Raw genomic sequence first — 25,444 nt, forward strand, 5'->3', positions numbered from 1 at the left:
TGAATCGAATTGATTCACATAACAACAGCTGAACAGGTTGGAGTACTACCGTGTGGGGCAGGAATGATAACAGCATAACGCAGGTACTTCATGTAAGAAAAATAACAAAGGAGCATGGAACAGAAAAAAAAAACACTATCTGACTGCTGGCCTAATAAAGTGTGTTAATAAAAAAAGAGCTGTTATAGATTAAATATCTAGAATGGGAAAAATGACTGCCATGTCAGTAGAATGAACAGCATGCCATCACCGTTTTACACTCCCCTTACTTCCCATTACATCCACTGATACACACACACACACACACACACACACACACACACACACACACACACACACACACACACTGTGCTGTTTGGTAATGCATATGCACTTGCCTGTTTTTGTACAGGAAATGATGCATATTACAAAATCCCAATTAATTCAAGTGAGTTGCACACTGAGTTGCTGCTTGATTAAGTGTCTGTACACACTAATCTCGATGACCCTGATTGTTTCTGTTCAGTTGTCTAGCAGCTTATGTAAAACAGTCTTCCTTCGTCTGCTTTCAAATAAAACAGACTACCTCAGATTATTATTATTATTTTGGATCAGCGCACTCCTTTCAGACCTGGGCAACGCTTTATCCTTCTCTGCTTGTAATATCTAACGTCATATACCATTTGCCTAAGGCACGGAGTGAGATTTATGACTCCAGTGGAAATAAAACTGAACAAATATCCATAGTTTATTCCTTTATTCAGTTACAAAAGCATGATGACTTCTTTCCAGGACACTTTGGTTAGAAAAAAAAGAAGATTTCTCAAAAGTCTGACTCCTAACAGTGTTCTGTATTCTTTTATATTTATTTATTTTAAAACTCTGAACCCATTTATTGAACTTTGAATTTTAAAACTCAATTTTAACATTTGTAGAGTTAAAAAAAAACATGACAGTGTTTCTGGTGATTAGATTCCAGTAGTAAAAGTACCATGAAAAAAAAAGAAGAAATATTCACATGGTGATAGATTTTAAGCACTTCAAAAAAAACCAAAAAAACAAAAAAAAAAAAAACCAACAGGAGATTAAATTAAAATCAACTCTAAACTGGCTTTGAACAACGAAAAGCGTCTGCAGATTAATTAACATCAGTGTGTTGTTTACTTTTTTCATAGCCTTCAAAGTGCCACCTAATTCTCCTTTACAATACAAACACTGAATGTCCCTTTTTTTAAAAAAACAAAAAAACAAAAACTTTTTCATTTTGTTTAATTTTTTTTTTGTTTTTTTTTACAAATCCTGTTATGCCATATAAAACATATTTCCCAAGATAAAGCCTCCACAGAAGAGTGCTGTGCTGTCGTAGTAATTAATACATCATCAGAAAAAAGAAGACGCATATGAAGGAGGAAAGAAAAAAGTATTCACACGGCAGGTAACTAATTCTGGTACACTGAGGCTTGATTTAAAGGAGAACAAACATTTTCACTGGGGAAGAGAAAAATCCTTTTATATACATAACAATGTGGAGATACATATGATTTTTGCTTGCCCACTTATGGCGGAATGGCGGAAAGAGAGGTTCCACATTAGATTTGGTACCCTCGAAAAAGGAAAAAAAAGGATACAAACTCAGGAATAAAAATAAAAGCACATCCATTTGTGGAAGCAGAGGATGAGTGCTGCCTTTGTACAGGCGCTTGGCTGTAAAATAAGAGGTCAGCTAGATTCTGCAGTACATAATCCAAAACTGACCTCTGGCATCCAACAGCAGTGAAAATCCCATTTCAAGCGCTTCGACCTTCCAGTCACCTTAGACTAAACTCACCCCCTTGGACACTGTTAAAGACACGCAGATATCAAGCCAGTGGTGATGGTTGATGCATTTTAGGACTTCTCTTTTCAAGGACTATAATTTTGAACCACTTTTTTAAAAAAGAACTTTAATTTTTACTCACATTTCCCTCAACTTGCTCCCTCTGCTTAATCTTCGGTTTTTCCTATATTTACTTGAAAGCCTTTTAACGATTTGGGTATGTGAAATTGCTGTACTCTGCAGTGGAATATTTGTGGAGGTGGACTGAGGTGGAGTGATAGCTATGTAAGAGGAAAAGATGTTCATGCTGGCTGAAGGCACATAATGCATCCTTTACATAGCTCCAGGCTCTGATGTGTTATGAAAAAAAAAACTGTTAGTGATTTCTCTCCTGGCACATTTTTCAGCTGGACGACTACTCCATTTAAACAATCAGTTTGGCAATAGTATATATATATATATATATATATATATATATATATTAGGGGTGCAACGATATTCGTATCGATATTGAACCGTTCGATACAGTGCTTTCGGTTCGGTACGCATATGTATCGAACAATACAACATTTGTAATTTATTTTATCAATTTTCCTTCTGACGATGCTGTCTGTGTTGAGCGCTCAGTGAATCTGCGTTCGACTACTCCGCCTAGGCTGCACTGTCCAGCGCAGATCCACTGAACGCTCAACACAGACAGCATCGTCAGAAGGAAGAGGGCAGGGCACCTCCCCCACCCTCATTCAGATCTGGCGTTTGGAATTATTTTGGTTTTCATGTGACGTATGACCCTGAAGGTAAGCGAGTCATGGACTAAAGTAAAACAGTATGTTGGATGTGCCACGCAATGCTCAATTACATGGGTGGGAGCTAGTGTGTTAGCGCAGTTAGCTCGTTAACGTGTTGGCCGTCTAGCCCCATGCACGGAGCTATCGGCGGTAGCTCGTTAACGGAGATTTGCCGTGTTGTGGCGTTAAGGTCATTTCAACGAGATTAACCTGAAAGCACTAGTGGGAACACAACGAATATGACTGCACATTTACGCCGACATCATCCTAGTGCAAAGACAAAAACAACAAGCATGCTACTAACTTTAGCCGAGTCATTTAGACAGCTGTTAGCACATGATTCTCCTTATGCTGCTGAGAACATAGCCCAGAAGAAGCGGATAGTATAGCTTTTATTTTGGAAAGAGACATTTCTCTGTAATAAACTCTCTTTTCCAAAGATGAGTGATTCCTCAATCAGATACAGGGCTTGCAATATCGCTAGCCCGACGTCCCGGAGCTAGCGATTTTTTTCAGTCGGGCTACCAAAATCTATCTCTGCCCTGCCCGTCGGGCTATTGTAGGAAAAATATATGTCAATGCTTTTGCATTCTTTCAGAAATGTAGCTGGGTAATTATGTCATTGGCATCGGTGAGCCACTGTCAATATGTGACATATTGAAGTCGTGTTTGAATTTGCGCTTGTTTTTTTGCTTTCACTTTGCAATCGTGCGAACTGTGTATAGAGAGCGACAGCACTGATCTGTGAGTGATGATAATTTGTGCACCAATTCCTCTGACATCGTCTTATTAATCGTTAGCTTACTATGCAAACATGACGCAGCAAGCTTAAACATGTGAGAGGTTGATCGCGCAGAGAATCGCTGAGCTTATGTGAGTGCATGTGTAAAAGCATTTCAGTTCTGCTGAGCCAAATAAGACAGGTCAGGGTGAAGAAGTGACAGCCAAAGAAAAGCTTACCACAAAACGGAGAAGTTATGACAAATCAGACTATAAGGCAAAAAGAAAGTGCAGCTTTATGGTTTCATGGACAAAAGAATTTCTGTGGCTGCAATATGATGAGCTAAATAACCAGGGCTGCACATAAGTGGTCCGCAGGTGCGCATTCGCTGTCAAAATAAAAAACACGCACAAGGGTTAGGGTTAAATTTAAAAACTGTACTTTTGAGTTAAAATATATATTTATAATTTTAATAAATGACAAATTAAAAATGCATGAACATTTTTTGTATCGAAAAAATATCGAACCGTGACACCAAAGTATCGAACCGAACCGAACCGTGAATTTTGTGTATCGTTGCACCCCTAATATATATATATATATATATATATATATATATATATATATATATATATATATTTTTTTTAATTATTGTTGACAAATCCAATGAAAAGAACAAAACCAGCTATGATTATCAATCTTTCAAAACAAAAATGAACTAGTCAAAGTCTGATACTGTAACTTATTGCTCTGATACTGCCTAAAAAAATATCAGTGAGTCACCTGACCCTGCTGAAATTTCATTTCGATACAACAAACCAGAATACTGCATATTTCCTTCACTTTATCCTGCACCTTTTCTGCAATAATACCCAGAAACTGGGACTGAATGCTTCAGAGAGGCTGGCAAAACACAAAATTCCTAAGGATGATCAAGGCATGATGCATTTGTCGCAAAATGTGCAAGCCTGGGGAGGAAAAAAAGGAAAAAGCTAAAGCACTGGACCCTATCCACTTATATGCTTTTGTGCATTTATGATAAGAGCGCAACATCCAATACATTTCTTATCACCATGTGTATGTTCTCAGTTTTTCTAAAATAACAGGTCCTCCCGCTATTTGCAGTCAGCATAGTGCTACCAATTATTTCTATCTATTTCTATGTAAAGAAAATGCAGAGAGGGCTATCATAGAAAAAGTGTAGAAGTTGTTTAAAAAAATAAAATTGAAGTATTACTGTCTGTGGTGAAAGCTTAAAAAAGGACACGTGATTCCCCGTAGTTACTGGATAAGTGGGAAAGCCACATTATTAATGAATGTACTGCTTTAAGGATTATTTCCTAATAAACCTTTAAAAAATACATATAAATTAGGTTTTAATATGTGATGCACTTTGTGGAAAAAAATTACAGCTGACTGTCATTTGTTGGTACATGGTTGGAGGCAATTCATTGGTTTGCATATATGAAAACTATTTTCATACATGAAAACAAATGTGCGCTGTTATTATAATTGCTACTGTCATGAGAATATTCATGAATATCTTACTTGTGTGTAAAATGTTGGTTTGAGGTCAGATGGGATTTAAGCAAAAGCTGTTTCGGCCCGTTGTGATTTATTGATGATCAGAGCCTTGTGAGAGCGACGGGGGTCAACACTGTCATCGCGTTTTGATTAAAACATCTTCATACTGAAATATGTGACAACACATTTCTCCTGGCTATAAAAAAACAAGTAAACTAGTGCAGACAGCAGCAAAACACTCAAATTGTTCTAATGAAAAAAAAAAACAAAAGTGAAAATTGTTGGTATCGTCGCATCTCTGGAATTATTGTCAATAAACGAAAAAAATAAAATTATAGAATCATGCCAGTGTTTCTCGTTTTCCCTCCTGTTACATCATCTTTCCGTTTTAAATCACAGAATTAGCTAAAGGTTTGTTTTCTGCCGTTGGCCACTTATGCATAAGAATATAAATTACCATGGTGTGTGACAAAATGGGCCCAAGAAATACAAAGTGCATCACCGACGGTCGTTTTATGTTAAATGTACTGAAATGCTCTGGTATGGAATCTTACTTTAGGGCCTAAATGCCAAACCTAGGATGTCTGCCCTTTGTCACATCTGCCCTCTAATGTCCCAGGCCTGTCACTCTGATTCCTTGATACTTGATGTGATCTGAAAGGGAGAACTCGGGAGAGCCAAGTAGCGCAGTGATCACCATAACCTTGACTTCCAATAGCAATACTAACTCCAAATCTGTCAGTCACATCGAGTGTATCAATCGCACCCCCTCCTTGCTGTGCTAGCTAGCAACAGCGAGGAAGCCGGCTTTCTGGCTTTTTCACTCAGTACTGAACAAAACATATCAATGCTGCAACAACTGTAGATAAACTCTAAATTTGTCTTCAAAAAGACTGTCCAGTGTATCAGTGATTATGCTATAAATGTCACAACAGCAGAATACAGTTTAAGGTCACTCAGTATTGTACATACAGGATAATGTGTCATCTCCATTCTCTTTTTCACGTAGGTTGAGGTGAGCATTTATGAATGTGCCCAATGACTGCTTTGATGATCGATGTAAGTACTCAAACTCAATCTGTGTACAATGTTCCGCATTTGAATGGTCATGTGGCACTAAGACAAGGCATGATGTGCTCAATGACGTCTAGCAGCAATGCTTGTTTGTCGTAGCCTGGACAACTTCTGATTTGAACATCATTAACCGTCATCGAAACACAAGTCAAATCAAAAATACGTGAGACGAACTAATCTGCGCTATCAATCTAGCGTAAACCACTATCTCACAAAAATTGGCTATGCTACTCTGAGCACTTAGTCCTTCAAAAATGGAGTATAAATGTAAAAGTGAAGGAAGGTGGGGACATCCCGAAAACAACATCATATCATCGTAGCAGTCACAAGTGTTTGTCCTCCTCTGCCACATCTGTGCAAAGACATGATCCATCAGCCATCGGAAAGCATCTAGGTAGTACAAGGTCAGCAGTGGAGGTGAAGATATTGCACAAGCAGACTAACGTCAACAGCTCCATCGAAATGGCACAGCGCAGGCGTCACACTGAAGAATAAAACTCTTTTTTTTTTCCACATAAATGAACACGGTAAAAAAAAAAAAAAGTCCAAAAACACGCCCAGTTGACGACTTCTTTATTGCAGCACGTTTCCCTTCTTTTTTTCGATATCTATTTTTCAAACACCCACTTACTAAAAAAAAGAAAAAAAAGTTGCGATTCTCTGTTCATCATTTGCGAGGAGCGGTTTTTAAGAGTCCGTTTTGGCAGTAAGTTTTTGTTCAAGTTGGGAAAGCCGGGAGAATAGATGGGTCAAACCGGACAGCCATGGGTTTTGTTATGTTTTTTTTGAGGTTATTAGAGTCCTGTGCTCTTCTTCTTCTGCCCCACCCTGCCTATCCCCTCGCCGCCAGCACAGTAATATGATGATCACATGCCGGAGGCACCCAGTCCCATGCTGGCGGTGTGGCTCATGCAGGGCAGTGTCTGAACGGTCTTGGGGAAGTCGTGGGTGAGGATTCGTCCGTTCTCTCCGCCGCTCCCGTTGCCACTCATCCTGGTCAGGGTGGAGCAGTGCATGGCGTCGTTGATGGATTGCTGTTGGAAGCAAAAACATCGCAATTAGCCCACAGATCAGATTTTGGTGTATTTGTGCACACATGCGATATCTTGTAATCAAAACGGTGAATGCAACAGTTTGAGCTAGCAGCACACAGATAATGTCTGCAGAGAAGTCTTTTTTTTTTTACGTTAATACACGCACAAAAGAGTCTGCTGCATGTACCTATGTTCCTTTTTGAATGTTAGGCACACCCAAAAAATCTGGAGCAAGTAAACTGTTAAACATTCCTTATCAGTTATATTTGCCGGTGTTAAAATTGGGGTACCAGACATTGTGCATCAAATGTACCAATTTGTAGCAGGAGGAGCCGAGTGAAGGGAGGGCAGAGAGAAGGGAGCTGAGGCTTCACTCATTGGTTTACTAGCTTCATTCTCCAGTCTAGCGCAATAAAAGCCACTGGGCTCGAATGCTGACTTAATGATGTGTGATGCTTGTGTGTGTGCGTGCACGTGCCCATGCGTGCCACTTCGCTATCTGTCCGCATTCTATAGCTGATTAAATCGGGCAAAGCCAGTGCGATCTGGAGCAACCAGTAAGTGCTGCACGGGGATTGGAGAATTATACCGGCCTCTAATTGGAACGGTGTTGTTGTTTCTTTCAAGTCAAACAGCATAAAGGCACCGCTGGACTAATAGGCTCCTCACCATTCTCTTCAGCATACTGATCAGGTGGCCCCTTTGTGGGCTGATTAAAACATAAGAGATTTCATGTAGACGATCACTCCTCGCATTCAGCCTGCCTTTTTTTTTGTTTACATGAAAACGATATCAGTGCGCCCCCCTGGGGGGGCTTTGAAGCTGGAAGAATAAATCAGAGGCTGTTTGTTGTAAATTGATCCACGAAGCTGATAACTAACAGCTGCTGAAGACCAAACCTCACATCTACCAGTAAAGTATAAAGCAACAAGTTCTACATTTTAGATCTGTGAACATAACAGCAGTTTGAGTTAAGACTTTTCGAGGTCAAAGCAGTGATGGAAGACATGCGAGCCGCACGACGTCTGCCTTATGGTATACATATAAACGATGTTCACCACAATGGGGCCTGCGTTAGCGAGACAGTCAGCAAAAAGAGAAGAAGGAGTAGGGCAGAGAATTGCTCAGAGGGACAGAAGTAGATAGATGTACCACTGTGATTCAAATTGCCTTTATACCTGTGCTGTGGTAGATTATTGTAATGGGTTAAGTAATGGGTTTTAACAAAAGGCCTGTGAGGAACATTGTGCAGTGTGACATCGAAAAGCAACATGTGTACTTAACCACACAGTCAAGAAGGAAATATTAGTTAGAGAACAACATATAGTGACAAATAATCCATCTACATGTAAATTCAAAGGCAAAAACTAACTACATTAAAAAAATGCTACATGCTAACAATCCTGCCACATTAACACATGAAACTCTAAGCAACTGCTCTGAAAACTTACTTCTCGAACGTGACGAAACAGGCATAAGGGCAATTTTGGAATCAAGTGATTGAACAACACTGCAGGAGATCAGTGACATAAAGACTGAGCGAGGGAGCGGCAGAGGTAGAGAGAAGTACAGGAGAGCGTTTGCACTGGAAGCCGTGGGAGGCCCTACTGTGATCACGGTTAGATGGGCGGGGAGGGGGTGTGGAGGCAGATGTCATCATCATCATCATCATCATCATCATCATGGCTTGATCACAGCGTTTCCTACCCCGTGGCTGTGCTCTGCCCTTATATCTTAACAGTGTTGTTGGCGTACAGGCCGTAGCTCTGCAGCTCTGTGTAGGGGGCGCTAGCACCACTGTCTAAGGCTGAGCAGTGAAAGGCCTGAGCGGCTGAGGCAGCAGCAGCTCGCGCGGTGGACACCTTCATTCGGCGCGACTCGGTCCTGGACTTGTAGCAGAACTCCACCAGTGCCACCAGCATGGCCAGGCCCAGGCCTCCAATCAGGATGTAGAAGACTCCCGCCACATTGCTGAGGCTCAGAGCGCTGGTCTTGTCCTGGGGGAAGGAGGGCGGAGAGAAGTCGTGAGGAGGCAATAGCGGCAGCAGTATATGACATATAATTGGACTCTTTCTCTCTCTCTTGCTCTCTCACACACACACAGACAAATTTAGCTATAAACTAGTTTCACAGACAGAAATCATAAGTGAAACGACTCAAATGGAGTACATGTACAGCAAAATGACAACTATAGACAAAAATATTGAGCCACCGCTGACTTCTTTACAATATTCTTAGTAAAACTGAACAAATTGTGCAATAATTTATTGAAACTTGTGGAACCACACGTTGAAATACTATATATATTACATTTGCAGTGTGTTTGGTATCATTATCATGCTAAAAGAAAAAAAAAGATGACATTGCACAGTGGAATATAATCTACTTTTCTTTTCTGCATGTCGAGATATTCCAAGGTTTTGAGAATCACTTTTAAAAAATTTTGCCTGTCAAACTGTGTTATATTTGACATTTTTTGTAGATTCAGGTAAAGAATTGGAAACAAATTATGTGTTTTGGCTAAAGTAGTTCTTTGATAAGCTGACCGTTATATGTAGACAAAACATTGGTTCAACCCTGGACTTTGGTGTCTTTTTATGCTTGAATCATTCATAGATCACTGTTCAGCAGCTTCAGGAACTAGGAATAGATTGAAAATGAGTGAAAGAAAGGAACAAAAAAGCCTGAAGAACCATTGGCCAGGAAGTCTGAACAATAATCTTGTTTCTTGGAAATAAAATGTTAAGAAATGAGGGTGGCTCGAGATTTTTTTGCACAGTACTGTTTAACCCACACTAATCCAAACCAGTAGAAACCCACATTGTAAAGAAAACGCCTCAACTATTAAGGCACATGAAGACAAGTTAACATAAAAGTCGACAAGCTAAGACACACATAACCACACAACAAGAAAATAGCAGGGATAACAATATATTTCAGAGGCCTGGCTCACAAAGCAGTTTTTAACTTTGGATCTAACTTTGGCTTTCTTATCTTGGTGAACTTGGGGAGGAGACCTAAGAGGGGAGGGGGGACCTTCTTATATGATACAAGCAGCAGCAGTAAATACTGCAAGTGTTAAAACGATAAGTGCAAAGGGCACAGAGTTATTCTGTGAAACTGGTTCAGTGACTTTGCTTTTCTGAGAAAGTTAACTCATAAATATTTGAAAGATCTTTGTGTGCGCGGTTACAAAACAGAAGCCCTTACAAACGGGAGGTACTACAAAAAAAAAAAATGTTCGGCATGCGAAGGTAGGACTCAAAAGGCAGTTTGAAGGTACGATGAGTCAAAGTTAGAGAATGGTGTTCCAGTCAAAAGGCCCGAGTGAATTTATGTTGGCACAGACTGATGCCCACTGCAGGCTCCAATGATTCATCAAAACATCCTTAAGCATGAATCGGGCTTAGGAACGCTCCCTCAACATTTGGCTCATTTTATCACCTGTCCCTATAAAAAGGATATCATGAATAATTTGTAGTGCAGCTAGTCTTCTCTCAAAGCCAGTACTTCCAAAAGCCACAAACAAAATCTGCCGTTGCAAGTTAACTACAATGATGAGCTTTTAGTGACTGCTTAGATTTACATAACTTACTTATTCTGTCGCTACAGGAACAGAACATTTGAGGCTAAACTGTAACATCTGATGACACTATCATATACAGCAGACAAACTGAAAAAAGCCTTAAGTTAAAAAAAAGAAATCAAACTTTACAGAGACATCATAATAAAACACTTTGAGATTATGCTCTGTCTTAGACTAAGTTGGGATTTATTGTTGTCTTCATGAGAGAGGAAGGCAAAATTATTATTTCCCAAAACAGACTTACATAGCACATTAAAATGTCAGCAATGATATTGAACCCTGTTTAATAACCCTACACAAGTGTATATTCTTTTTATAGTATTTCATACTCTACCTGCCTTCAAGTGCCGTGTATCTCTAATTCACTTCCTGCCACTTTGTGCGAACGTCAAGTCAAATTTCACACTTTTATTAAATTGTAAGTGGCTGTTTGCGTGAAATCCCACCTCTTGCATGTGCTCTGTAACAAAACTTTGCTGTTTATCCACTGTTTACTGGACCGAATTTAACTTTTAACTAATGTTAACCATATTAGAGGCTTTCTTTATATGGAGGCTAATATTCTGATTCTATTAAGGAAAAATCTGAATAAAGAAAAAGCTTAGAATAAGCAGGTGGAACTGATTACGCCTCTTCACAAACCACTCAGAAAGAAGAATTTCATCACGTAATGTTCACTTTCTCGTTTTCTTTTCCTGCACACGTTCTCTGTTATGACGTAAATGCACGAGAACCAAGAGTGGGGACGCAGCGGGTAGCTGATCAATCGTGTGCTACAATAAGATAGCCACTGAGGCATGTGTGACATTTTCATTTCTTCTGCATGTCACTCCGCTCTGATTAAGTGCACGTGCATCCTCGCGTAAACACCAGACCGTATTAAGTCATGTTCCAGCATCTGACCCCAAATTTTCAATCAGAATAAAGATAGTGCGTGCATGACTATGTGCGACTCGCTTTGTGTGGCAGGCCCCAGATAGCATTTAACACTGACTTACATTTTACACAATGTGAAGTCAAAAACATACAAATTACAGTTTTCTTTTTAAATGATAACTTTTTGTTATGAGGAAATGGGTATAGATAAACACACAAACACGCCCCATAACACATGCATTCATGTGACAACAGCACAAACAAGTTTTTAGTTTGACATTATTTCATATTATGGTTTGTTTATCTCTGCTGCAAGTGCCCCTAACGTTACATCTGTGTCTGCTGATGATATACAGAGGACATTAATTATTAAGGCTTGAATTAGTGAACCTACCAAACTGATATTTTCTGTATATTAAATATTCTTTTTCATGAAATTATGTGGGGAATGTTTTTATATCACTCAAATAGACACATGGAAAGTTGAGTGGTTTTTAGCAACTAAATAAAACTGAGGCATCAATTTGTTTGCTCAGATAAACTGACTTTAAACCAAAGTGCAAAACTGAGTTTAAAGTCTGTCCAAATATGTAGATATACTCTATAACAGGTGACATGTGCCAAACTATGTGCTACGGAGGACTGAATCTGCTGTTTTATTCCCCAAACACACTAGACTAAATCTTGAATTTGTGTTCAGTCAGCTGAATTTGAAAGTCTTCCAATTTATTAGTTTTGTTATATTAAAACTGGAAGAAAATTTTACCACTTACTCACTTACAGTAATACATACATACATACCCCCCCCCCCCCAAAAAAAAACAACAAACCCTAATGACTAGCTAAAGTGTTTTACCACTCTACAGTATAAATATGCTCGCAGAGGGTAGTTAAAGTCTGAGTTTTTCAAGAAGACGATTACAGTGTAGTGAAATAAAAAGCTGAATAAGTACTACAAGTATGCTGTATAGAGATAATGCTAAATAATTAACACTGGACCATTCCAGGTTATTTTGTGGCCACAGAAAACAAATAAAGTATGATGTGGTTAGTTTGAAATCCCTCTGGGTGCTACTAGGATTGTTAGCTTTGGAAAGAGAGTGCTAGCTTAACTGCTGTTAGCTCTTGCTACATTGTTAGCATACAGATCTGAGAGCAGCATCAAACTAATCACTGAATTCGATCAAGCAAAAAAACTTGATCACTTAATTTAAGTACATATGTGCATATATTACAATAAAGGCTTTTAATTAGTCTGTTATATGTATGGTGGCAAGGTGGTTCAGTGGCTGTCATCTCACATCTGGGTTTGATTGTGTGTGGGGGGTTTTCAGGGTGCCTTGTTGTTAGAGTAATTGCAGTCTCTGTCTGTGAGACACCAGCAACCTGTTGAATCTTAACCCTGTCCCTGACCCAATGTCAAACTGGATATAAAAATTGTATGTCACTATGAATGCACCCAGTGCTTAGCAAAGTCCCACTGTGACTCTTTAAGTTTGCCACTTTTGCTATGTCTTTGAAACCAAATGTACAAGTGAGGTGGGGATTTGACAGAGGAACTGGATGAACATAGGCTTGCAACAAAAAGGTAGCATACCCTGATTGATCATTCACCTGGACGATGACTAGCATATAAGCATCTAAGAAAACGAATGGATCACAATGGTGTATTTAATATGACTTCAAACTATCGACTGAACCTATAATTCCATCAGAACAGTTTTTACTAAGGTCTGTTTTCAACCAGAGGAGACGTCTCCTGCTGGGGGGAATGCAGGTTTATGGCTTTTCTGCAATTACTTTACTTTTCTTGAACACACTATTGTTTATATACAGTTTATGGCTGGGATAGGCTTCAGCTCCACTCTGAACTCTACAGAAAGCCTAACCTCAAATGTAACTCCTTGCAACTACTGTGATTTTGTTTGTAACATGCTCCTTGTAGACTGAGCTCTTCATGGCACATAGTTTGACACTTCTGCATAAACTACCAATAGAACTGTCGGTACAAGCAATGGGAGAGTTCAGTGGGCCACATAGAGGTACATAAAGAGGTATCTGAAGTAATGCGCTAAAGCTTTTCTGTCGGGAGAAACTCCTTTTTTTTTTTACAGTAGATAACAAAATTCTAATGCATGCAAGAGCAGTGGGCAGACTTGATACAACTCCGGGTTAATATGAATTGACATGGCATCCATATATGCATACCTTAAATTAAAAGCGTTATGCCAGGATTATTATAAAGGCTAATATATAAAGGCAAGGGCCAATAGCTCATGTTTCATCTTTCTCACTTCATGCCCTTTTGTGTTTCTCATTCCTTTCGACAAAAAAGATTTATGTTCAAAAAGCCTGCTTGAGTAATTCATATTTGATCTACTGCACAAATATAATGTTATCCTAACACTTTGTGTGTGTACATTTGTTTGCAGGATTGGACAAACCGTTTTATAAGGATTCCTTCTACCCAGATCCAAATGTTTAACAATTAATTTTAACAGTCCTTGCTAATCCACCACACATTGTTTATTTACACACTGGGAACGAACAATAAATCTCTGACAACACAATCTCATCAGAAGGAAGAAATAAACAGCAGAGTACCACCAGAGTACTGGCCCAATTATAAGACAGTATTTCTGGTAAGTACATTTTTCAAAGTGGTGGTGGTGGGGGGGGGGGGGGGGGGTCATTTCACATTTGAAGATTTACTTTTCGTAATCAAAACAGCAGATTTTTTTTTCTTTGAATAATGGAACTGTCGATGCACTTGCACAGTAAGCTGCATTGAGTTCATTTGCTTTGGTGTTGCTGAGAAAGCGAGATTGAAATGATCCCTCGGCATATATCTACTAGTATTGATCAACACCCCAGCCGGCCTGTTTCAAAGTGAAAATATGTACATTTTGAAACAAACAAAAATAAGCTCATTTCTCCCTTGGTAATCAAATGTGTTTTATGCAATAAACAAAACTTTTGATCAATCCAGTAAACTTAGTAGCAAGACCACAAGGTGGTCTCTGATGGCAGTCTGGGGAGCTGTCAGTATAATTATCATAAATTGATGACTGTTGTAAAACTAGTCCAAACAGGAATTCATAAAATATTTGCAAAAGTATTGGGCCACACCTCTTAATCTTTGAAATCACCTGTTCTCAGTACCTTTGCAACAGGTGTATAAAATCAAGTACCTAGCCATGCAGTGTGGTACTGCATGGCTAAGTCCATTCATGAAATCTTATCCCTCCTAGATCCATAACTGTAATGTAACTGTAATGCTGCAGTTATTTAACTGCAGCATTAACATCAGCACAAACGCTGTGTGCCAGGAGCTTCATGGTATGGGTTTCCAGCTCATGGTGGCCCAGTACTTTTGTCTGTATGGTGTAGCTAATGAATTTTCATATGGTCTAAAAAAGATCTGATCAGTTAATGCACATAAAATGAAGTCATCTTGTTGTCCTGGATACACCTTTACATTAACATTTACGTCATGTTTTTGTGGAGCAAGTGGAGCAAAAGTCTAATAGATAATGCTGTGAACCGATGCTAATGACTCACACTGCAGACTTTATGACCCTTTTGTGACATTAAAATTACCATGCCATTTCCTTGCCATTCATATATGTGCACAGGCTTAGTTTAAATAGTACAATCTTTCTTTGCTGGCAAAGGTTAATGTTAATGTTACAGTAGAAGTGGATTGGACAGGCGGTCAAGTGGTGCCACTTTTGATCACGGACAGCCCATAAAGACATTGTTAGATATTATTAAACTACAAATGTAACAGTTTAGCTGGAAGAAAATGAATGGATGGACAGATGTAACAATCTCTTCGCTGTGTACTTACATAGTAGCAAAGTGTTTAGAATTCATTCTCCAGAGTGAAAGCTGAAGTAGATAAACTTTAGAAAAAGTGGCTTTCATTCACTTTGATTTGTGCATTTTTATTGGTTTCCTATTAATTCAAAATTAAGGTAATTAAATCCAAATATTTTGTTTCTGTAGAGAGATTGCAATAACAATTCTTTCAGGCTAAACTGACATTTATTATATTCTTCTTTAAAGGTAATGATACATGGAAAAACATTGATAAGAAAATTTTGTTTGTCTATTTTAATGCATTTTTCAACCATAAACAGGTGAGAGTTATCCTTAATCATCATCTTATATTTGGGCCAATACAGTAGAGCTGCCAGAGCCACATGGGGAGTGCTGCTAAGTGCAGCGCACTTACTGGTCTAGTATTAAAGGAGGGTTGTGCTGCGAGGTGCTGTGAGGTGCCAGGTTCGGGTTGGAGACTAACCTTTCTTCCGGAGTCCTTGCTGCCACACTCCCCTTTATCGTACCACCATTTGTTTTTCAGTTTGTCTAAGACGGCTTGCTCATTGAGCTTCAACACCGCTAGGTTTACTGGGATTCTTCCAACCATAAGGGAATAACATAAATAACATATTATACCATGTTATTTTATGTTATTAATTCAGAGACATAAAGAGCAGCAAATAGATACACATGCCTGGATTTGCTTGTTGTCAAAAAAACAAAACAAAAGAAAAATGTCACACAAACCACACCCACGTGCACACAAATATATTGCAGAAACATCATTAGAAACATCAATCAAAGTGATATGAATTAATACTCCATCTAGCTTGGTTAGTTTGCTCCCTAAGGCAGTAGATGTGTATTACTATATCACTTGGGGTAACCGGCATACTGCTTGCACTCACTTATGCCACAAGGCTTTCTTAATTTGATCTTTTCCTATTCGAAATCAACCATGTTGTACAGCTAAACTTATAGTCCCAGAATGGATGCGTGGGAGCCACAACACAAAGAACTTTGCCGTTTTAATTAGCACTGATCAATTTTAAATCAGTGCTATTTTGTTTGAGCAGGGAGACATGATGCAAAAATTCCCCTCTCTATGGATTTCAAATTCATCCCCTGCCGGCCAAGCAATCACCCCCCGCAGTCCTTTCCCTTTGCTCTTCCCCACACCACACAGAGAGATTAAGTGTTGCTGGAGTGGTGGTGCAGCGCGGGCCTGCCGGTTACCCCTCTCTTCCCCTTCCCCCACTTCCCACCCCACCTCCCACTCTCAGTGGTGGTGGGTTTACCCGCAGGGTTTATCAAACTGGCTCTGACCTTGGAGTCCCCGCCCCCGCTGCCGCACTCTCCCTTGTCGTACCACCACTTGTTTTTCAATTTGTCCAAGAGGCCCTGCTCGTTCAGTTTTAACACTGCCAGGTTTACTGGGTTTCTTGAAAATAATATAAAACGATAACCATTAGGAGACACTCTATGGGACAGATATAAAGAGATTGGTCGTATGGTGGTGGTGGTGGTGGTGATAATGAAATGCTGACTTAGAATTGGAAGCACTCCTGCGTTTGGCTACTGGTGTTAAGCAGGAGCGCTGGCTTTAGGATGCACGTGTTAGTCACATACCTGCAATGGGGCTTAAACACTGAGTGCCAATACAGTGGGTTTTACCAAGGAGGGGCTTGCCTCAGAGAGAGGCAGAGCAAACACTATAAATGGAGATGCTTTTGGATGCGGAAGTCTGACTACAGATGGTAATTTCCTTTCAGCTGCACCAGCATACAAATTGCTATGGCAACTAACCTATCAATATTCAAGCCATAACAGCATTCTTGTGAATAGAAGCTGATACTGATTAATTTATAAATAACAGCAGAAACAAATTCCAGCAGAAGCTTCGACGGTTTTAACTGCTACGATCACTTTCACGATAGCTTTATTTCTCTAACTGGCTGAAAAAGATGTTGCCTGACCAACTGCAGACACATCACCCAAAGCACCTCCCCATGGGTAGCTCTGTCTCTCTCTGGTCACTGTGTATTTCCTAAAGCTGCAAGGTTGAGGACAAAGACTATCCATCCACAAATCACAAGAATGCCAGAATCTGCAATCAGAATTTGCATATAAAAGTAAAGATTACAGCCTTTACGTGATTGCCTTTTTTTTTTGCTCAAATCAGCACCAATTCTTCTGCACAGGAACAATTTAGTTTGTCGGCATCCTGCCTTTCTCATCACTGAACACAGAAGAGTCTCTACCCCCAACCTGGAGGACATCACACAGCTGTAGGGAAGACAGTTTTTTTGGAGCTGGTAAAACCTCTAAATTCTTTCTTAGCCTGGCAGACTCAGAGAAAAAAGAAAGAAGTCACGAGAAGAATTAAAGTGGACATGGATGTTGTGGAGAGTCATGGTTTGGTTGGTTCAGCGTGAGCAGATGTCAGGGAGGTTACTGAATGTTAGCGGGATGGTGCAGACCCTGAAGATTGTATATGTCAGAAATGAAGATCAGAATTTACACAGAACGTCAGAGCAATTGACAAGAAAGTGATCTCTGAAGACATTCCTGCAAAATGAAGAGTTATTTTAGGTTTTTTTTCCTCAAAAGTTCTGTTTTCAATCAGGCCTGCAATGCAATATTAGCGCTATCAGCGCTATTAGTCTCATTTACTGTGTAGAAAAGAAATCTCTACTTATGCAAAAATCTAAAAAGAATGACAGTATATAAATGTCTAATTAGGAACTTCTATTGGAACGGGTATCAGTTCTGTAGTTCTGCACAGATACTCTATGAAATTTAAACACGATGAGAAAAAAAGAGTCAGATTATTGCTTCTCTAATATCCAGTCGTCCGTGCAAACTGATTCATTATCAATGCATTGCAGGTGCGATTGGACTCAGCTCTTTAAATTCATGGGTAACTCATTCATGTCCCATTCCGGATGAGCTGAATACATTTCCTCCTTAAAACCAAAAAAATCCGTGAGTCATTCTACTTGCCATGCTTTAATACCACTCATGCAATCGCAAATGTTTGTTATCTGTTAATGGAACTCCATATCAGACATCTGTGACCACAATGACAACTTGGGAATAAGGTACATCGCTAAGTAAATAATTAACACAAAGAGAGCGAGATCAAACGGGGGCCACCCTTAGCTGTTCACCACTCTGTCCCACTGCTATGTTGTGGTCTGGGCCAATCCCGACTACATGACTCTGAAGCAGATTTATATCAACCTCTTGTCTTATCGTTCATGCAGCATTAAACTTCATTTGCGGAATCTAATTTGTATTAAATTTTAAAAAGGAGCTTCTGATCGAGGCTTTAGAAGCAGTTCTACTCAGCATTCTGACCTCTGGCTGTCAACCAAGGAGGAAACCCATATGAATCCGCAGCGAGTTTGAATAAAATCTTCCCATATGGCTCCTTTCATTAAAATGAATGAGGCCTATTAGAAATAGATTAAAAGCTTCAGATGCCACCAGCTTCTGCACTCTCTCTGTAGTTGCGGGAGAAATTTAAATGGGAAGTTGGTTAAGGTGTTAATGTAATGTGAAATGACAGCTGTTGCTCTTGGACATCGATGGCAGGAGTAAATCCGGGATGAATTATCCTTCATTATGTCAATTATCACATTAAATGTCGCAAAATACAAATTCCACTCTGCTGACTTCACATTCAAGGTGTGAGCTCTGGCTTAAGTGGTAAAGCAGCTATACGGGATTCTTTAAGTTGTAAAATTGCTTTAGGGGCTCGGATTTTTATGATTGGCACGTTTCTATTTTTTGCGTGTGTGTTTGTGTTTAAGGGGGATGATTTGAAGAATATAAAGAGAGTTTGAAATATAATTGGAAGGCATCAAGGAAGCAAAGTGCTACTTAAAGAGGATAAGAGATCTCATCGTCCTGCTTTATACTTCTGCTAGTGCTCACAAGTCAGCTGGGAATAATATAGCTGCGTACGTAGATGTGCAGACACAAATAAAGATGATCAGAATTGAAAATGGGAGGGATCGAGCTATAAATGCCAGTGCAATATGTGCAAACAGTTGGAGGATGACCGTGACAATAATGAGATGCCTTCTATATCTGATCAGAGCATTTATACTTATAAGTTAATCTGGTAGTGCGTGCACAAAGCATTCAGAATGCATGAAATGGCACCAAAAAAAAATCAACCTAAGCACATAAATATGTTCATAAATGAGCAAATGCAGACCTCCAAATAAACAGGTGAGGGGTAACGCTCATGCACAGGCACCAATAAAAGCACATGAAGGCTTTTATCCAACCACTGCAGTGGCAAAGGTTTACCTGAGATGGGAGCCCTTTGGTGTGGCAATTCCATAACCTTTGGAGTCCAGGTTGCCTCCCACCTTCATAGTGTCACAGGGTTTCCTCTGCTCTATGTACTCATTCATAGTGGACTCCAGCAGGTAGGCATATTTGCCCTTGGACTTCCTGACTCTCATGACACCCTCGTCTGTCGTTTTGACAAACACAGACGGGTCGGCCGCCTTCATGTAAGACCACATCTTCTCAAACACGGCGATCTTAGACCTCTGACAGCCAGAAATGTTAATAAGAAAAGGGATAGAAGTACAGGGAAAGGGACTGTCAGTATATAAATACTTTATTATCTATCTTTAGAGTGTTAAAGGTAAATGTTAAAATCCTTAAAAATGTCAGGACTTTACTCCCAATTTAAATATTTATGCTCTTTTCATCCAACCCAATATCACTGCAAAATGTGTAACAGACGCAGGTCCACCGTGTCCATTTCACATTTTGCCTCTCCAAAACATGAAATGGACACACACGCAGACGTTGCTGCACTACCAGCACAGGGAGTGAAAATAATTCACAGGAAAGCGTTTAAACAGACATTAGTAACACATTTACATGTATGTACACATTAGCTGCCTAGCTTAATGGTTTCTGGTGATTAAGGACCCTGGAATGTCCAGAAAGTGACTACCGACTTTGTGCCTTTAAATATATTATCCCCCCCTGCTGGTAAGCGTGTACATTTCACGTTTTAGAGAGGCAAAGCGTGAAATGGACACAGTGGACCGGCGTGTCTGTTACACGTTTTGCCGTGATACTGTGTTGCTTCGTCAGTAGTTACTCACCGTTAGATTGCTGGCAGAGTCCACAGCTGTGTTTTTGTGATTCTACATTTACTGTCCTCTTATAACACTTTAAAATAACTTATACTTCCCAAATGCCGCTAGCTCACAATGAAAATGTTTAAACCCCGGGTGTGCCAGGTTTTGTTCCTCACCCTGAAGAATTCTTTGGTGGAGCCAGCATCCAGCGTTCCATATGCAATCTCTGTCTGCTTGGCCAGATCCTCGGCACTCTCTATAGGAGACACCATCCTCTCCACAGTCAGGAAAGCAGCCAGATTCGCAGTATAGGATGAGATGATGATGAGAGTGAAGAACCACCAGACGCCTCCAACAATGCGGCCTGACAGAGAGCTAAAAAGAGAAGGACAGAATGTTGTTAGTCTGTCAAAAATAGGTATGCAAAGATGCTGTTCACACATATCTTTCACAGACAGAGCCAATTCTGCATTAAGGTGGGGGAGAAATAAATAGGTGGCATCCATCTTTCTCTTTATGGAAAATTCTGCACGCAATCAAGAAGAGCTATCTAAAAGAACCCGGTGATGTTCGCACCATTCAAATGATCCACATTACATCACACTCACTGTATCATTCCTCTTTTCACTAGGCTTGGAGATCATACCCCGGTCTGCTAAGGAAAGATAACCAGCTCCACAAAGGCCCACTCAGCTTTCTCCCTGCCAAATTAATCTCACTTTAAGAAAGTCGCCAATATGGTTTATGCCATACACATTAATTGTTGGGGATTAAGAGGCAGACAAGAACACTTAGCCACTGCTCTAATTGCACTTCCAATAAAAAAAAAAAGCCAAATTCAAATGCCTGCACTGTGCAGTTCGTTTCCTTGTATCTCTTCACCTCAAGAGAACCCAGTTTGAACAGCAGCAGCAAAAATCATGTTGCATTACATATCAGACCCCCTCCCAAAAAATCACTGAGGCACAGGGTGGCAGAGCTTCTGCAGTGAAAATGACACAAATCTGAAACAAAAAATAAAAGGCTTTCGTGATTCACCTTTGTACCCACGACTCAAATGGAGCATGAACATGAAGGCAAGATTAAGTATGGAGGGAAAAAAAAGAGACAGGGAGAGAAGCCGAAACGTAATCATTTAAGATGCTTTTCAGATGACGGGCAGATGATGAAAGAGCAGCCATGGAGCGAGCCGAGAGCAAACACAGAACGGTTGCAGAGCCTTTGAAAAATCAGTCGGGAGGCTGTCTGTGTGTGTGTGGTGTGTGTGTGTTTTGACTTGCTCACTGCTCAAAGATCATATGGGTGTAGGTGAGGTTAAACTTTGACTGCACAGTGAAATCTTGTGTGTGTTGTGTGATGCAGGGCAATATATATATATATATATATATATATATATATATATATATATATATATATATATATATATACACACACACACTTGTACCTAGGTGAGTTGGGGACAAGAATAACCCCCTCTCAACCTGAGGCAATGGTTCTCAGACAGAAAAGGGCGGATTGCTCGCTCAGGGTTGCTGCCTTCAAGTGAAGAGGTTCAAGTATGTCAGGGTCTCATTCATGAGGTGAAGAGTGGTGTGGAAGACTGACAGATTGCTGCAGTGTCTGCAGCGATGCAGATGTGATGCTATCCCGGTCTGTCCTGATGGGGAGAAAGCTGAGCATGAAGGCAAAGCTGTCCATTTACCGGCTGATCTATTTTCCTACCCTCACTTGTGGCCACAGCGTGTGGGTAGTGACCCAAAGAATTATGGATACAAGAAAGCAATGAGCTTCCTCTGAAGGGTATCTGGGCTTATCCTTTGAGAAAAGGTGAGGAATGTGGTCATTCATGAGGGGCTCAAAATAGAGAGCTGCAGTTCCTCCACATTGAAAGCAGCTGGCTGATGTGCTTGCATGGAGCTGTTTTAGGCATGTCCGACTGTGAGGGAATTTTGGGATATATCTAGGTACAGCTTACGGATGCCTCAGTGTCACCCTAGAAGAGCTAATGGAGGTGGAAGAGGGAGGTCTGGGTATTTATGCTCAAACTGCTGCTACCAAATAAGCAGGAGAAAATGGAAGCGATGATGGATGCCTATTTTTATGATTTACAGATATGTCAACACACTCATATATTTAACATACACAATACACACAAATATTGAGATACAGTTATATAACTTTCTGCACATCTGCAAATAATCCTCCTACAATAATATGCTAAGGTTCTTCAGGTGATATTCATAGAAGTGAACAACCCTTTTGTCATTTATACATTAGTCAAGAAGCAAGCCAGCCAGCCAGCATCCATACATCACATTATGGTTACTGAAGTGTCTGTATGATTCCTATAAGATCTTTTTGAATTTTCACAAGAAATCTGGAATCTGGCAATGCCATGTATTGATTGTGTGACTAACTATGCTACCTCTGCGGGCTTCAGGTATCACCTCAGTAGTGACACTGACACTAGCTAAATGCAAAACTAGTGAAAAACAGTGAGAAAAGATGAGGAGGGGGGAAAAATGTCAGTGTCCTCCACCTGTAAATCATTCCTGTTTTGGGGGTTGTCTCATTGTTGCCCCTCTAGTGCACCTGTTGTTAATTTCATCAACGCCAAAGCAGCTTAAACTGATTAACAGCCCCCTCTGATACTTAACTGACCAGATCAATATCCCAGAAGTCTAACTAAATAGGTGTTATATCTTGAGCAATGTATTACTATTTCCTATTTGTATAGGTTAAAAAGGCAGATCAGTACGGTCTAAAAAATTAATTGATAAAACAAGAAAGTACAAATCTCAAATAAGCCCGCTAACAAATATATTCAAGATCTAATATTCCACCAATATGTTCCCAATCAGCTGTTTTCTTTAAAATAAATGAAAGCTCTAGATTATGCTTTGCCGGGATCCACTATAAAACTGGCCGTCTCCTATTATTCGTGACAACATAGAGATAAAGAGCAGAAATGATGAAAATAATGTTCAAGAATTTCAGAGTCCTTGTAGAAATAAGTTATTTTCAATCCTTTATGTTAGCGTTCAAACTACACGGCACACATTTTATTGTGAAAAGAAGAAGTTAAGTCTGTTATTCTAGGCTGAAACAAGTGAAACGAAGGAGGAATGTGTGTGTGTGTGTGTGTGTGTGGGGGGGGGGGGGCAAATGGCATAGAAGATGAAAAGTAAACTGGATAGTACCACCAGAGGCAGACAAACTCCTTAGCTTTGACTGCTGCTGGCCTCCAGAGATGGCAGTAAACAGCTGTCTAATCCTTCCCCCTCAGTTGCCCTTTTTTTTTCTCCTTTCGTTTTTCTTTCTCTCGCCTCCTCTCTTCCTCTCTTTTCCCTTTCCTCTCCGTTCACCCTCCATCTCCGCTGTGCACGCCTGCCTGTCTCTTCATGTGCTGAGAGGGATGCGATTGGGGGGTGGGGGGAGGGGTGGTGACAGGGGTTTGGCCCGAGACAACAATACCCTACACCTTGGCATTGATGCTGACAAATTCAAGTATGCACGAAAACACACAGAAGTGCGTGCACACACAACACACATATGACCCACATGTGCATTTGCTGCCTTCCCGGGGATGGTTTACTGGCATGAGTGTGTGTGTGTCTGAGCAAGGGAACAAAGGGGTCACCATTTGGACGAAGAGAAAAGGGCTGTGTGTGTGCATGCGTGGATGTGAGGGTCGTTTGTGCACCTCAGTGTGTGTGTGTGAGAGTGTGAGTGGGTGTGTGTTGGGCCTCTTGCAGCAGTCCTCCCCATTTGAGCAAAGTGACTGGCAAACACAGACCTGTTTGTCTCTGTTTGTTTCCTTTTGAACTGCTTTCCTTTGAGCCTCCTTTCCGCCCCTCATACATTATTGCACAGCAGCCAACCTTGGCGCCTCAGTAAAAGATTAACTAAGCTGTCCTATTACAGTAAAGGAAATCTTCCGAGCAGCACTGTAATTTCATAGTCATGTTAAGGCAACGATTAATCAATTATTCACTCCGCCTTTAATTTTTTTTATTGTATTGAGAAGAAAATGAATGTTAATGGAAGCAGCAGCAGAAGCACAGGCTCAACCGCAGCGGCACAGGCAGAAATACAATACTTGTGTGTATGCACATCGTTAGTGCTGAAATGATTAAACGATCAATCAAAGTGTCCAGCCACTGACATGTGATCGAGCAAATATAGCGCACACTTACCTACCAAACTCTCTTAACCTTAAAGATCTATTTACCTTCTTTGGCTTCTCTCACTATTACCTTAAATATTAAATTTAAATAAATAAAAAAATACAGTAACCAAATAATATAATAAGTATTTTAGGAGCAGAAAAAGGAAACAGGTCTCATTGGTGTTGTTAAATTCAGTATCAAATCCAAATGAGCCTTTCGTTCTGTTTGTGTATTTTTCTAAAGTCTTTCCTGGAGCGTTTTGCTTCAGCTTCATAGTGATGGAGAGAAAACATGTCATGCAATCAAGAACTGCACCAGGTCTGCGGGAACACTGATTACACAGCTTCTTAAAGCCCCCTCGGCCACCAGGACTCACCACCCGACACCTACCCAAGTTTAGCATTCCCTAAATCAGCTTCTTGCTTACAGTGATGGGGTCCCTCAGGTTTGGCTTGCAGTGGTTGGAAGAGGACTGGGCTGTGACCTCACGTACAGTATTTACCTTTGGAAAGCAGATGTTAAACTCTCTTGTCAGAAAAAAAATCATCTTAAAAAGCTACACACGGCAGACCGGATCTCTGGCTTTGACGTTTCCTACGCGATCTCCACCCACAGTTCCCCGGGAATCTGCTATAGCGCTAAACTCTCATTAGAATTCCCCTGGCTGGCCTCCTCTTTTCGATATGGTAATTAGCAATGACTAATGACTTTAGCAAGTGTAAAAAATGAGCCAGTAATGGCCACATTACAATGGATTAGGAATTACAGAGGTTTAAATGAGAAAGAAAATGGTCTCTAATTATGGTGTGATTCTAAGACAAATCAGGGATGGTACAGGAGTTTTCTGATATGCAGCTTTTTTTTTCTTGTTTCCTTCTTCTAAATTAGTAGCCGTATGTTCTCAATGACTGGGAACGGCCACTCCCAGTGTGTTTCCA

At 40.2% G+C, this 25,444-nt stretch overlaps 1 protein-coding gene across 3 annotated transcripts in view; it reads right to left on the reverse strand.

Moving 5' to 3' along the window:
- Positions 1-731: 731 nt before the first annotated feature.
- gria1a (glutamate receptor, ionotropic, AMPA 1a) overlaps positions 732-25,444 on the reverse strand; it is an 89,034-nt gene continuing 64,321 nt past the window's right edge. Inside the window, exons 12-16 of one of the 3 annotated variants that reach the window (XM_014412132.3) lie at positions 20,514-20,712; positions 19,544-19,791; positions 15,705-15,819; positions 8,799-8,933; positions 732-6,936 (exon numbers count right to left, since the gene is read on the reverse strand). In XM_014412132.3, the coding sequence (XP_014267618.1) occupies positions 6,769-6,936; positions 8,799-8,933; positions 15,705-15,819; positions 19,544-19,791; positions 20,514-20,712 (865 nt within the window). In that variant the 3' untranslated portion in view covers positions 732-6,768. Of the gene's footprint in view, positions 6,937-8,643; positions 8,934-15,704; positions 15,820-16,549; positions 16,665-19,543; positions 19,792-20,513; positions 20,713-25,444 lie in introns of all 3 variants that reach the window. The other 2 variants (XM_004541131.4, XM_004541132.3) reach the window with 2 other exon arrangements.

Source organism: Maylandia zebra, linkage group LG2, assembly GCF_041146795.1.
Source record: "Maylandia zebra isolate NMK-2024a linkage group LG2, Mzebra_GT3a, whole genome shotgun sequence".
NCBI lineage: Eukaryota > Metazoa > Chordata > Actinopteri > Cichliformes > Cichlidae > Maylandia > Maylandia zebra.